Below are 12,515 nucleotides of genomic sequence, written 5' to 3'. Positions count from 1 at the left end.
AAACTAAATACCGTAATGCATTCTCCAAAGTATGCAGTTAAGTCAAAATGCTTCTTAATTAAATTTTTCTGTAGTTTGAAGAAAAGATAAATCTGCCAAGAAGTGAGACTCTTGAAGAAACCGCTCCTTTTCTTGCCTGGTCAGGCCCTGCATGTCCATCTTATCCCTCCAGTACCCTCCTGATGGAATTTAGGCCTGTGGGATTTCACCACCAGTAGGGTTTAGGAGTGTTGGATTAAATACTGGTACAATCCCACAGCAAATACTGCAAAGAGATCTTGAGGTATTTTAAAAATTTTGTGTGATATAAATAAGACAGCTTTGGCTTATTATTACTACTAACAATTAGTTATTAATAGTAATTAGTTATTAATGCCAGAGGAGTAAAAGCAGATATACCTGCAAAAAGCAAACGCATCTGAAAGAAAAGCATGTAGAGGTGAAATAAGGAGGGGTTAAATACATTACAAAGCAGTGAATACTGATTAATTTGTAATGTTCTCATTTAGTATTTTTTTTAAGTTGTATGAAAGATTGATTCAGTTGTAACAGCCATCTAATAACATCTTAGTACAGCAGAGTTAATAAGTGCTGATTTTAAGCTTTGTTGTAAGGGATGGCAGTTGTTTATCATAGCTTCCATTGACTTTATTCCATTTTGCAAGGGACTTTTCTACATTATAAAGATTTTATTTCTGTTGAAGAAGGAATGAAAGAACTCTGCACCTGACCTTAGACCATTTTCTGACCTTCTCTTGATGCTCTTAGAAGTTTTAACTAAAGTTGAGTCACTCATGTCTGTAAAGGCAGCTTTTTATTTTCATGTACCTGGTTAAATAAGTGTGTGTGTGTGTGTGTGAAATTAATAATCTTAATTTGGTTCTTCTGTCTCACTTGAAGGACGGTATTTTCCATAGGTCATGATAATCTAGTAAGTAGCTCGGAAGTTATCTTAGGCAGTCTGGCTGTATGTAGTTACAATCTTGCTTAAGCCCTTGAACAGCACTTTTGTCATTAATGTTGTTGCAATTTGTCTGCATGCGTACTGTCTCATATATTGTTCAGTGACCATTGTTTTTACATTTCTTGGCTAGTACATTTCAAGGCAATAATTCTGTAAATTTGTGGGACCACTCAGAATGCATGCAAAACTACTATATATAGCAATATATGATCAAGTTCCAAATTCAAGTTAATGTGAAGTTTTTCCAGATCAGCTACAGACTGCTTACCATACCATGCTGAAAGTTTTGGAATTGTTGTTCTGACGTGTCCAGTCATCTGTTTTCATAGCTGGTGTTCTAGCCATATTTTGGGTTTTTTAGCAATTAAAATCTTTAATTTATAACATTTTAAAATCACTGTGATGTATGCTCTTACTACAGTTTCAGTGTCTGTTGACACTGGCAGGTTAAAATTTATTAGTGTTTTTCAAATTTCGTTTATATATTTATTGAGAGTCTCAATTACCTGGTAGTTTTTTCTTACTTTCCTTAGTGACTTAATGTATTTCATAGCAATATGAAAAAAATATTGAAAAATGCATTAGGCTAAATCCTGCTCAGCTATATGGTTTAATTCCTTTAATTACACTGGTAATTTATGCGTGTAAAGTGGCAGAAGTTCTATACGTACAGCACAGTTATTGTCCATGAAATGTATGATAAAAAACCTAGATTTTTTTATTTCTGTTTGTTTGTTTGTGTGTGGGTTTGTTTTGTTTTTTTTTTTTTTTTTTTGGTCTTTTTTTTTTTTTTTTTTTTTTTTTTTTAAGAAGTGAAGCATGCCGGTGAGCCAAACCACAGATTTTGCTCTCAGCTCTTCACAGGGATGTTATGCAAAACTGTTTTTGTCCTGAATGTATGCCACAACTTCAGCTATATTTCAGGGTTTAAAAATTAAAAAAATAAATCATAATTGCACTTTAAGCCCTAAAGAAATAATTTTGAAGCAGAAGAAAAGCAGTCAATCACAGAAGTCAGAAAAGACTTGCTTACCACATAGTCCATCCTATTACTTGTGTAGATTGCAACTTCTGATTTATTTCTAGTGTTTGGTGTTGCATAAGGAAATTTTCACTATAAAACTGAAAAGTATATGCACAGATCTGATATTTTAAGCATAAAAAAAGCACTGTGTCTTGACAGCTTTTTTGTATAAATTGACTGTAGCAAACCACTTATCATTAATACCCTTTTAATACCTTCACAGATTTGTATGCCCAGTATAGGACCTGGCCAAGACATAACCATCTCTTGCATGAGTTGAATTATTTTATGTGCACTTGCTTGTTAGATTTAGATTTTACATTTCTAGCCCTTGTCACAAGGGCATTTATGTGTCATGTTTCTGATTTTTCTTCTTTTTGTAGTGTGATATCATTTCTGCTTTCATTGGTGGTGGTGGAGAGAGTTAGTTTTAAGAGAAGTTTGGAAGAGATTTTTCTTTCCTGAGAAAATATGACTGCATCTTTTTTCAATGACACACATTTTCCTTTCTCATCTCTATAACTTTAACGTAAGATCTTCTTTCTAAAGTTTCTATCCCATCAGAGGGATATGAAAGGTTCTTCCTTAATTCTGCTTTGTAGGGTTTTTTTCAGTTGTTGACTAATAAATGTGTTACAATATGTTGTAGCTGTTATTGCAGCAGATATAAAAGATGATCCAGACACTTCTAAGGGATTCCTCTGTGCAGATATGCACACTGTTTCTGGGCTCTTGTTTACACACAGAAACCATTATGACAAGAGCATTGTATTGGATATTTGTTTCTTACAGGGCTGGTTAGGCTTAGCAGTGCCTTATTAAAAACAAAACAAAAACCCTAAACCAATTTGGTCTTGCAGAGTTTCAAGAATTTTCAGAAAAGGATTGCGTAAGGGTTGCATAAATATTTTAGAATAGTTTCTGCTATAGTCAAGAATGTTAAAATTTCAAAGTTGTAGGGACAGCGTCAACTCATTTGAGTTCATTTTCCTAGAAAAAGGAAATAAATTACCATTTAAGATGGAAGCTTAAAATAGTGACAAAACAAAAAAGAATGTTAGATTTTTTTTTTTAAATAAGAAACCTTTATTTCTTGCTAACCCACTTAATTTGTGCAACAAGCAGCACAGAGTAGCGTTGTTTCTTGTTGTGAAACAACCATTTTAATAGGGATGTTCCAGAAAAATACAGACTGCTTTTTTCCAGTCCAGGGTAGAAACCTCTTAGGGTCAGTATAGCGTTACTGTTGTAACTACTATTTTAGCTAGAAAATCTGATATTAAGTATGTCATTTCTTGGGGAACTGTTTCAGATGTGTATTTGTGGTGGAGGTCTTGGAATGTTCCAAGACTGGGATTACAGAAGTGATTTCAACCTGTTGTGCTTTTTCATAGCTCTGATATAGAAAGACTGCTGAGGTAATAATGTTCAAGAGTGACCTGTGAATATTGATCCCATTAAAGACAAGCTGTTTTATTTTTGGGTGATCGCTGTCGCATAGCCTTCTATGCAGCATTTATTTTCAGATTATATTTAAATTAAAAATGCATTGAAATCTGTACCAGAGTGACTTCAGTGGCTTAAGACAAGAATTGCAGGAAATTCATGTCACTTAAAAAGTTCCTGAGTGTTGTGTTTTCTTCTTACTCCTGGATTTAGTAAGTCTGCTCTAGATTCTGCACAGCAACATGCTTGCAGAAGTATTTAAATATATTATTAGAACAACTAAAGTTTGTTTTTATTTCCTTTGTGGTGCAGAATGGTGGCGAACAGTGGACACGCACTCTCGTCCCGGGGCAGCTTTTTTCCCACCACTCTTGGGAATTCCACCACTGTTTGCACCTCCTGCACAGAATCATGATTCTTCTTCATTCCACTCAAGAGCTACAGGAAAAAATAGTCGGAGCAGTACAGAAAAAGGTAATGGCTAAAGTTGGAGAGGGAATAATAGCATTCAACTTCTGCATAGGCAGAAAGATGTGGAATTTGAGTTTTACACCTCATCATTCTTCCCATTCCTAAACAGTTTTGTGAAAATAGATTCTGTCAGCTAGTCATGAGCCATACAGTTATGGGCTTTCAATAAAGACCATAAAAATGCTCTTTCTACTAATACTAACCCCTTCCCCCCCCCCCCATTTTTTTTTTTCTTCCATAGTTGTCTGGGACTGAGTAGTAGGGAAAAATTCTCTTTAAAAGTTTATGGTTTGGTTTAGGAGGCATTTTACTTCTCTAGTGAATGCTATTCCTCTGCATATAAGCAGCAGACATCAGGCAGTAGTTTATGGGAGGCGTGGAGGGAGGGATGGCTACAGTTACAGGATCTCAGTGAAAACAGCCCAGTTATATTAGAACAATTTTCCTGCATTTCAGACTGTATTTTTATGTGGTGGTGTTGCACGCTTTTTGAAGATGTAAGATACATTTGTTTGATACTAGGTTTGTTCAGCTTAGAGGAGGCTGAGGGGTGACCTTGTTACCTTCTGGTTTCCTCATGAAGGTGGTGGAGAGGAAGACGCTAGTCTCTCCTCTCTGGGGTCTTATGACAGGACACAAGGAGGTGGCGTAAAGCTGCATTGGAGGAGTTCATGTTAGGTATTAGAAGGATGATGTTCACTGAGAGAACGAGCAAGCTTTCCAGGGAAGCAGTCATGGCCCCAAGTCTGTCTGTGTTGGAGAACCATTTGGATGGTGCTCTTAGAGCTGTGGTTCAACTTCTAGGTTGTCCTGTGCACTGCAAAGTCAGAAGTTGGGTTTGATGATCCTTGTGGATCGCTTCCAACTTTGGATGTTCTGTTCTTTATGATTTTTTTTTTTTTTTTTGTTTGGTTTGCTGGTTTTTTTTTTTAATACAGTTTTTGTATGGTCTAGGACATGATGTGTGTTTCAGAATCAATCTGATAATAGCCTTGGGATTGCAGAGTAATAAGTTTTTGTGGTTAGGGGTATTCTCTTAGAAAACAGCAGTTGTCATGACAGATACGTAGGCAAGCTTGAACGTGGATGTTATTTCAAATAGCATTCCCCAACTTTCTACCAGCCTCATTTTACACATTGCGAAACTCATATCTTGGGCTTCATGTTGTTTTCTTTGGAGCTTATTGATCCTTCAAAGTTGCAAACAAATTATTCTGTGAAATATTTCCTGGAATGTATGTTTTTATATACATTATGCATTCCTTCTGTATATATCCTCTTCCTTCAATATCTTATTTTTTGGACCCTGACTAAACTCAAGGATAGTTTGCACTTAAAAATGAGCAACTTCAGATCTAATATTTTTGTCTTTGTCCTTTTTTTTGTTTTATTTCTCCTTACGGTGTTAAATGTGTTTGTCCTTTAAATCATGGGAGCTCTGTATGTTTTAATTAAAATAACTCATGAGCACATCAAAGTGACTCTTGGATGGCAAATTTTTAATGTATGTGTGGGGTAACCTCTAAATAGTCAAATATCTTCCTAATGTGTTTATGGAAGCTGGATTACTGTGACTGCAACATCTCAAAGAAAGTATCTGCTACTTCAGCTTTTTCTTTTTTTAAGTGTTGCTTTCTAAATCTGTCATCATAAGGTATAAATGGATCACTGAATGGGAACAGTACCACTGCAGTATCTGGTATCAGCACATCTGTACTATCCACTAGCATTGCAACATCTGCAGGACAAGTGAAAGCTATAACCTCAGGAGCGGGAGGCCGCAAATACAACCAGGAGCAAAGCAAAGTTCAGCTTTTGGACACCAGGGCTGATAAAATCAAAGATAAGGTAAATATACAGGGGAAAAAAATTAAAATTTGGACAAAATATTGGCACGGTAAGTGTTCTGTCTGTGCACACAGCAGCGTCATTTCTAAATGTTCTCTTCCAGTACAGAATGTTTCTATGTCTGTTGACCCAAGCACTCCTGAAGAACTTTGCTAGTCAAAACTACTTTGTCAAAACTGGAAATGGGATACTGGGAAATTGATTACTGTTAGACTAGAAGCTAAGGGAATCACTTGCCTAGTGGCAGCCGTCTAGGCTAAAATACTTTTGTTTCTTGACTGTCCCATTGGGTTATTAAGGTCTTTTGTTGGTACTTACATTCAGTCTAGATTATTGCTTTCTGAACTATGGACATTTTCAATTAGCATAACTATCCAGCAGATTTTCTAAAGTCAGTGAACCAAAATCAAATATGAACTTTATTTTAATTGAACTCACTTCAACTTTTATAACTATGTTGTTGCCAGTAAAGGAACTAGTCAAAGTGAAATTTGCTCTTTTGATGCAACTTACTTTTTATTAATGGAGTGTGTTTCTTGAAGAGTCTTTTATTATCTCTTTCTAAAGAATACATTTTTTGAATACTCTATATGTGCTTGGTCTTACATATTTCATCAAAAATCTATTTCAGATGGGTAAAACAGTACCTAGTTTTTGGTCTGTACTTTTCCTTCTCTTTCTTATTTTGTGTCAGTAAGGTATTAGAATTTCAAGTATTTTTTGTTGTTGTAGATGTCTTTACAGAGAGCCTTTTCTTTAGTCTTCTCTTTCTCATTCTGTCTTACATTATTTCATTTAGTCTGAATTATTTCTTCTCTATGCAGTTTACTTCCTTCCCTTCCCTCCAGGTGCTTTATCTTTTTTGCGGATTTGGTAGAAGTTTCTCCATCAAGATTAATCCTTTTATATCCACTAAATGCATGAGTTTAAATTTTCTCCATTACTACATTTTCTCTAAGCTACTAATTTGCCGTCCCTGCTTGTGGAATCCCACTAATCCAACTTCTTTCTATTGGTTTTATCGGTGTCAAAAGATTCTATTTGTTTATGAAGTAAAAGCTCCCCAGGAAGCAGTTGTGTTTCACAGTGTAGTTAAGTACCTGATTTGTTTTGAAGCATTTGATTGCTTACAAGTTATACTACATTTCATGCCAAAATTAGCTGTCCCTCTTCTTACTTGAAGTAGTTCTTTGTGAATCAGACTTACGTGTCAGATGTTGCTTGGCACTCACTGTCTGCATTTTTTTGCAAGAAAGTTCCTGACTCTGTTCTTTGTATTGTAAATTTCTTATGTTCTTGTTTACAGTATGGAAAGATAGATTTTTAAGATTTTGTAAAGGAGGTGGACAGCAAAAGTTTTACGTGTTGATGAGTGGAAATAAACTCTATCACTAAATAAGCCTATCTGACATACTCTTCTTTTTCCAGACCGTTCCATTAATCTCTTAAGAAGCTGATGTTAGAAATACGTATTTCATTACCATTGTGAATAAACAGGGTATTTGTGATTTTAAAATTACTGTAGTGTTTGGGGGGGGTGTTTCGTTTTCCACATAAAGAGGTAAATAGAGAACCATGAAGGGGAAAAACTAGAATAGAATCCTAGAGATGTGATTCCCAGAGGCTTTGTTAATTTCACTGCTTCAGATCATGGTCTTGTATTTCATTTTATAATCTCAACCTTCATGAAGAAATATTCTGCATCTATGCCAAATATTAGACAGGAAGATACTTAAAAATGATGTAAAGGACATCAGCAATAAAACATGTAAAACATGCCATAGACTGGCACAGTTATTTAGATTGGTTGTTTTTTAAGTGTCTGCATACATTCAGATTGTTGTCTTTCATGTGAAGTATCAACTGACACCTCTCTGAATTGAGAAGTGAAACAATAAATCCCAATAAAAACTTAATTCTTATGATTTCCCAACATTGAAGCAATGCATGTGACTTATGCGTAAAATATGATGATATGAAGTATTACTGTGTTCATCATAGCAAATAAAGAGAGCGTAGTTCAGAAAAACAAGATACAGATACCAGCCAATTGATAAATAGACAGACTTAATCCGCCTACACATTCTATGTTTTGTAGCTATTTCACAAAGTTAATGGAATCCCATTCCAAGGCAGCTGATCATTTGCTCCCCTCCAGTGGGATGGGAAGAAAATTTGAAAAGTAAACTTTTATGGAAAGTTTTGTTAAGAAGGCCTATATTTATAAAGAACTGCTTCTCTGTTGCTCCTGTCTGCGTTGTTATCTGGAACTGCTACAACTTTTTTGCCCTGCAGTCACCTGCTGTTGCTGTACACCTGTCTTCGTTTTGACTAATTTTAACCTTACAGTTCCCTCAGTGACTCCACATACCCTTTTTAGATGCTGTATAAGACTTTCCTGCTGCTGCCTGACAGCTGTAATCCTGTTTCACATGTTTCTCTACCTTCCAACATCATTCTGCATACTCTCTTTAATGATTAAATATACTTTAATGCAGTAATACATATTTTCATGTCTCTCCCACATAGCGCATCATAACACTGGAGTCCACTTGTACCTTTTTCTGATGTATTTGTAGAATACACGTTCGTTTTAGTTAGCTAAGTTAGAAGCTTAGCTAGCTAAATTGTTTTAGTTAGGAAGTTAGAAGCAAACTTTCCTCATCTGTTGCCCTTCAAAATCTGGTCTTGCAGTGTCAGTATTTTGGAGTTCCTGTGGTTTTTTTACACCTTTCTTCTCTTTCTACAAGAATCTAATATGTGGTGTTCTTTCTGTGTTGGTTTGCAAAAAAACTTTTGGCTTTAAATTTTTTGGAAGCAGTACATTCTGTGTACTTCGCTAGACCTGAATTCCAGGCCAGTTTTCTAAGCCTAAATTTGTTCTGTTGCTTTGAAAGGTAGTGATGCCAACTGTTCTGTCAGTGTGTGTGGTCAGAAAAATGGCAGAGACTTGTGACCAGTTTTTAATTTTCATAATCTTGTGAAGTCTTCTTTCTGGTCAGTTTTCTGCAGATAGAGTTGCTTGTGTTCAAGGGTTGCAGAACACTTTACTCCAAAGTCTCACTGGTTTTGTTTTAAAGATTATGCATAATAAAAAGATGATATAACAGATTAAGCCTAAACCATTAATAGAGCATTCTTTTTCCTGGTAGAAGCCCAGAAAAAAAGCAGTGGAAAGCTCTAGCAATAGTGACAGTGATTCAGGCTCCTCTTCAGACACCTCAAGTGAAGGCATAAGTAGTAGTGACTCTGATGATTTAGAGGAGGATGAAGAAGAGGAGGAGGACCAGAGTGCTGAAGAGAGTGAAGATGATGAATCAGATTCTGAAAATGAAGCACATCACAAAAACAAGAACAAGGTATAAGACCATGCTCTGCTGCTCACAGTCTTGTTACTGAAAGCTGTTAATGAAACATTGACGTGTTCATGGTTGTACCAGTGAGCCATTATTTAACTACATGTTAATGAATGATAAGAATACTCTTTCTGGTTTTGCTTCAGGGTTTTCGGGGGGTTTGTGGGGGTTTTTTTTGGTGGGTTTTTTTTTTTTTTTTTAATTCCTTTCTGTGCATGCGTGTGTTTTGTTGTTCTTTATGGGCTAGAAGTTTAACTGTTGATAGACTGTTCATCTCGTTATAAAGTGGGAAATATAAAGAAATTAAATGCTGTGGCTTGATAGTGTATTGGAAATATAACTTTCTATGGATATCATTTTGGCAGTTGCTTTATTCCTAGAAGAGTGGTTACTTTCCCTAGTTGCCAATAGAAGAACAAGGTTGTAATCTTGGGTATCCTGTTAGATTTACAGTCAAAAATACATAAAAAACCAACCATGGTTTAGTTTTTTTCGTTCCTATTAAGCATTGTCTTGACATACTGAAACTATCCGGAGAAAAAATCCCCCTCAAAATAATAAATATATGACAAGATTGATTTTATAATTATTATTGTTCATTCTCTGCCAAGAATAGTATAATTGTTCCATGGGGACTGATGATGCACTACTTTTTTTTTTTTTTTTTTTTTTTTTTTTTAAGGATCTTTAACTGATCTAATGTAAACAGTCAAAAATACGTATTTTGCAGGTGCTAATGCATAGTGGCGTAACAGACACGAAAACCGATGGACAAAAATCACATGAAAAGGCCCAAGAAAAAAGAACACACCAGCAGATACCTCTTGTGTCTGATTCCCAGACTCACTCATCATTCCAGTCCCAGCAGAAGCAGCCTCAGGTTTTGTCACAGCAGCTTCCGTTTATTTTCCAAAGCTCTCAGGCAAAGGAGGAATCTGTGAACAAACACACAAGTGTAATACAGTCTACGGGATTGGTTCCCAATGTGAAACCTTTGTCTCTGGTACATCAAGCCAAAAAGGAAACCTATTTAAAACTCATAGTTCCTTCCCCTGATCTACTTAAAGCAGGGAATAAAAATACCTCTGAAGAATCTATTTCTTTGACCAGCGATGTAAGATCAAAACGGGTGAGTGAAAATTCACTGGGTTTTTTGATTATTTGTAACCTGCATTGCCTGCCTAAGAAGATGCAATATTGTGCTATCGAGCTCTTTTTAACATAATGCTTTAAAATTGTATATATATTTATTTTCATACCTTTGTTTTTTTTAGAGTTGATAGGGGTTTCTGAATGATGTAAATGAAATTGTGTGGTAGTTTGTTTTAAAGAGCAGCACAAATGCTTTAATTTTAAAGATGTTTCGCTATACGTTGCAAGTGTCTTGAACTATTCACTTCATCTCAGAGAAACACTTTATCTCAGAGAAAAGTCATGTTGTTGGTACATGTGCCTGTATGCATACCCTGATGCATACATCATGTAATTTTATACACAACGTAATGTCATATAATGCCAAATTTGAGTTTCATGCTCATCACATAGCAGAACTTTGCAGCTCTGCTGAAAGCAATCGGTGTACTGGTGAGAGTAATGGGTACAAAGAAAACAAAGAATTTTCTCATGCATCCATCTCTTAAGGAAAATAAGCAGCTAAAATCAGTATCAAAATAAGAGAAGAACTCACGAGCAAATTGGGGTATTTTTCCTTCGCTTTTAGTTTTAGTCAGAATGCTGATTTAATACTTTCCATATCTAGTACGTAAGCATGGCTTCACTTTGTTTCAAGTTGGGTAATTGTAAGTCAAAGTAATTAAAATTGCCTATTTTAATCATGATTTTAAACAAAGTAGCTGAAAGCCTTTTTAAAAAAATGTTCAACTTAATCTTGGGTTTTGTTTGCTTTTTAAAGAGAGAAGAATATTCGTGCATTGAGCTATTAAAACTCAGTATGACCACAGCAGTAAATTTGATCTTCCTTTTTGCTAGTCATGAGTCTACAATATGTTTACATGTGTCTTAACAATTCTTAACAATTGTCTTAACAATTCCATACCTTACAAAAATTTCTTTTAGTTTATTTTGTCAATAGTGATTATGGTCAGTAGTTTGTAATTTCTATTCAGTTAGATCTGAATGGGGATTAGAAGAGAATAAAAATCTAATGTTTTAGAATTGTTGAGGTTTATATATACATATATATATATATGTAAATTTACCAAGGTAAGGTTCATTATGAAAACAAAATTTGTTTCAAACTAAGTAGTACTGGTGAAGAGAAAACTGAACTCTGATTCACAGCTAACTCAGAGTCCTTGGTGAGGACTGAAAAATATTTGTATCACATAGGTTTTTATTCCTAGACCAGATGGAAAACATGATTTTTACTTTCAACTCCCAGTTACTTCGTAAAATTCAAATAAGCTAGTAATTTACCTGGAATGGTTAAATAAGTTTTAATGATGAAAACATAAGTCTTTGCCATTGGAAGAGGCTTCTGCTGTCAAATTTAGGTTATGAGTCTCTGGCTAATGATACATCACCTGTTTAGTGGTTTGATTTCTTTCAAACTTTTACTGGAGATGTGTGCTATGTGAATATTTTGTAGGCTTTTATAATTTCATATTCAGTTTTAAATACTAGTGATTTCAGAAGTTTATTGTATTTGACTTAGTATTTAAAAATTGATTTTAAATTTACTGTCTTTATCCATTTGATTATTTTTTTTCCCATCAAAGATGATGCATTTTCTTTTTCTTTGCAAGAGTCTTGAAACTAAAAACAATGTAAGCCTTACATGGATTTCTGCGCCACTACTGAATAAGTTTTACTAGAAGATCTTTCAAGTACTACTTCTTCAGAGTTAAAAGAAATCGTAGCATATCACAGTACTTCTGAGTAATGCCTTTTTCCTCATGTTTTTTTGATAGAGTTTTTCTATGCCAAAAGCTTTCTCTTGGTTTTCTTCTGGTATTGTAGCCATTACTGTGTTGTATGAACAAATTAATAACGCTACTTTTACATTCATTAATGAGACTTTTATATGCTGAAATGAGTAAAAAGGTGTTTTTTGCTATACCAAGACATGCATAGTCTTTTTAAAAATTTCTTTTTTCAAGATGTTTAATATCTTTATGAAAATCAGTCTAGAGCAATGTAGCAAGTGAAAAAGCTTTCCTACATAATTTAAAACAGCTTCATCTTGGGTTCAATTTGTCTTTTCCTACCTTGATTTATAGTGAAAATCACAAGATTTGCATAACTTGTAGTTACTCAACCGTTCTGTTGTAGCTAGCACCTACTTTTGACCTACTAAAAATAGCTTAGCAGATGTTTGACTCATAGAGTTCACCAGCCTGAATCCAGGGAAAAAAAAAAAACAAACAACAAAATAATCCCCACCCAC

The 12,515-nt window shown here is 34.9% G+C and overlaps 1 protein-coding gene across 1 annotated transcript in view; it reads left to right on the top strand.

Annotated features, from left to right (window-relative positions):
- Positions 1 to 12,515, top strand: part of BAZ2B (bromodomain adjacent to zinc finger domain 2B) — a gene marked incomplete at its 5' end in the record, with an annotated part of 136,624 nt that overhangs the window by 76,922 nt on the left and 47,187 nt on the right. Inside the window, 5 exons of the mRNA XM_080621999.1 lie at positions 2,372 to 2,411; positions 3,747 to 3,908; positions 5,560 to 5,753; positions 8,906 to 9,112; positions 9,840 to 10,238. Coding sequence (XP_080478125.1) covers positions 2,372 to 2,411; positions 3,747 to 3,908; positions 5,560 to 5,753; positions 8,906 to 9,112; positions 9,840 to 10,238 — 1,002 coding nt within the window. The remainder of the gene's footprint in view (positions 1 to 2,371; positions 2,412 to 3,746; positions 3,909 to 5,559; positions 5,754 to 8,905; positions 9,113 to 9,839; positions 10,239 to 12,515) is intronic.

The sequence above is a fragment of the Psittacula echo genome (genome assembly GCF_963264785.1).
Source record: "Psittacula echo genome assembly, chromosome: 6".
Classification (NCBI taxonomy): domain Eukaryota; kingdom Metazoa; phylum Chordata; class Aves; order Psittaciformes; family Psittacidae; genus Psittacula; species Psittacula echo.
This window is presented reverse-complemented; position numbering and strand designations above follow the sequence as displayed.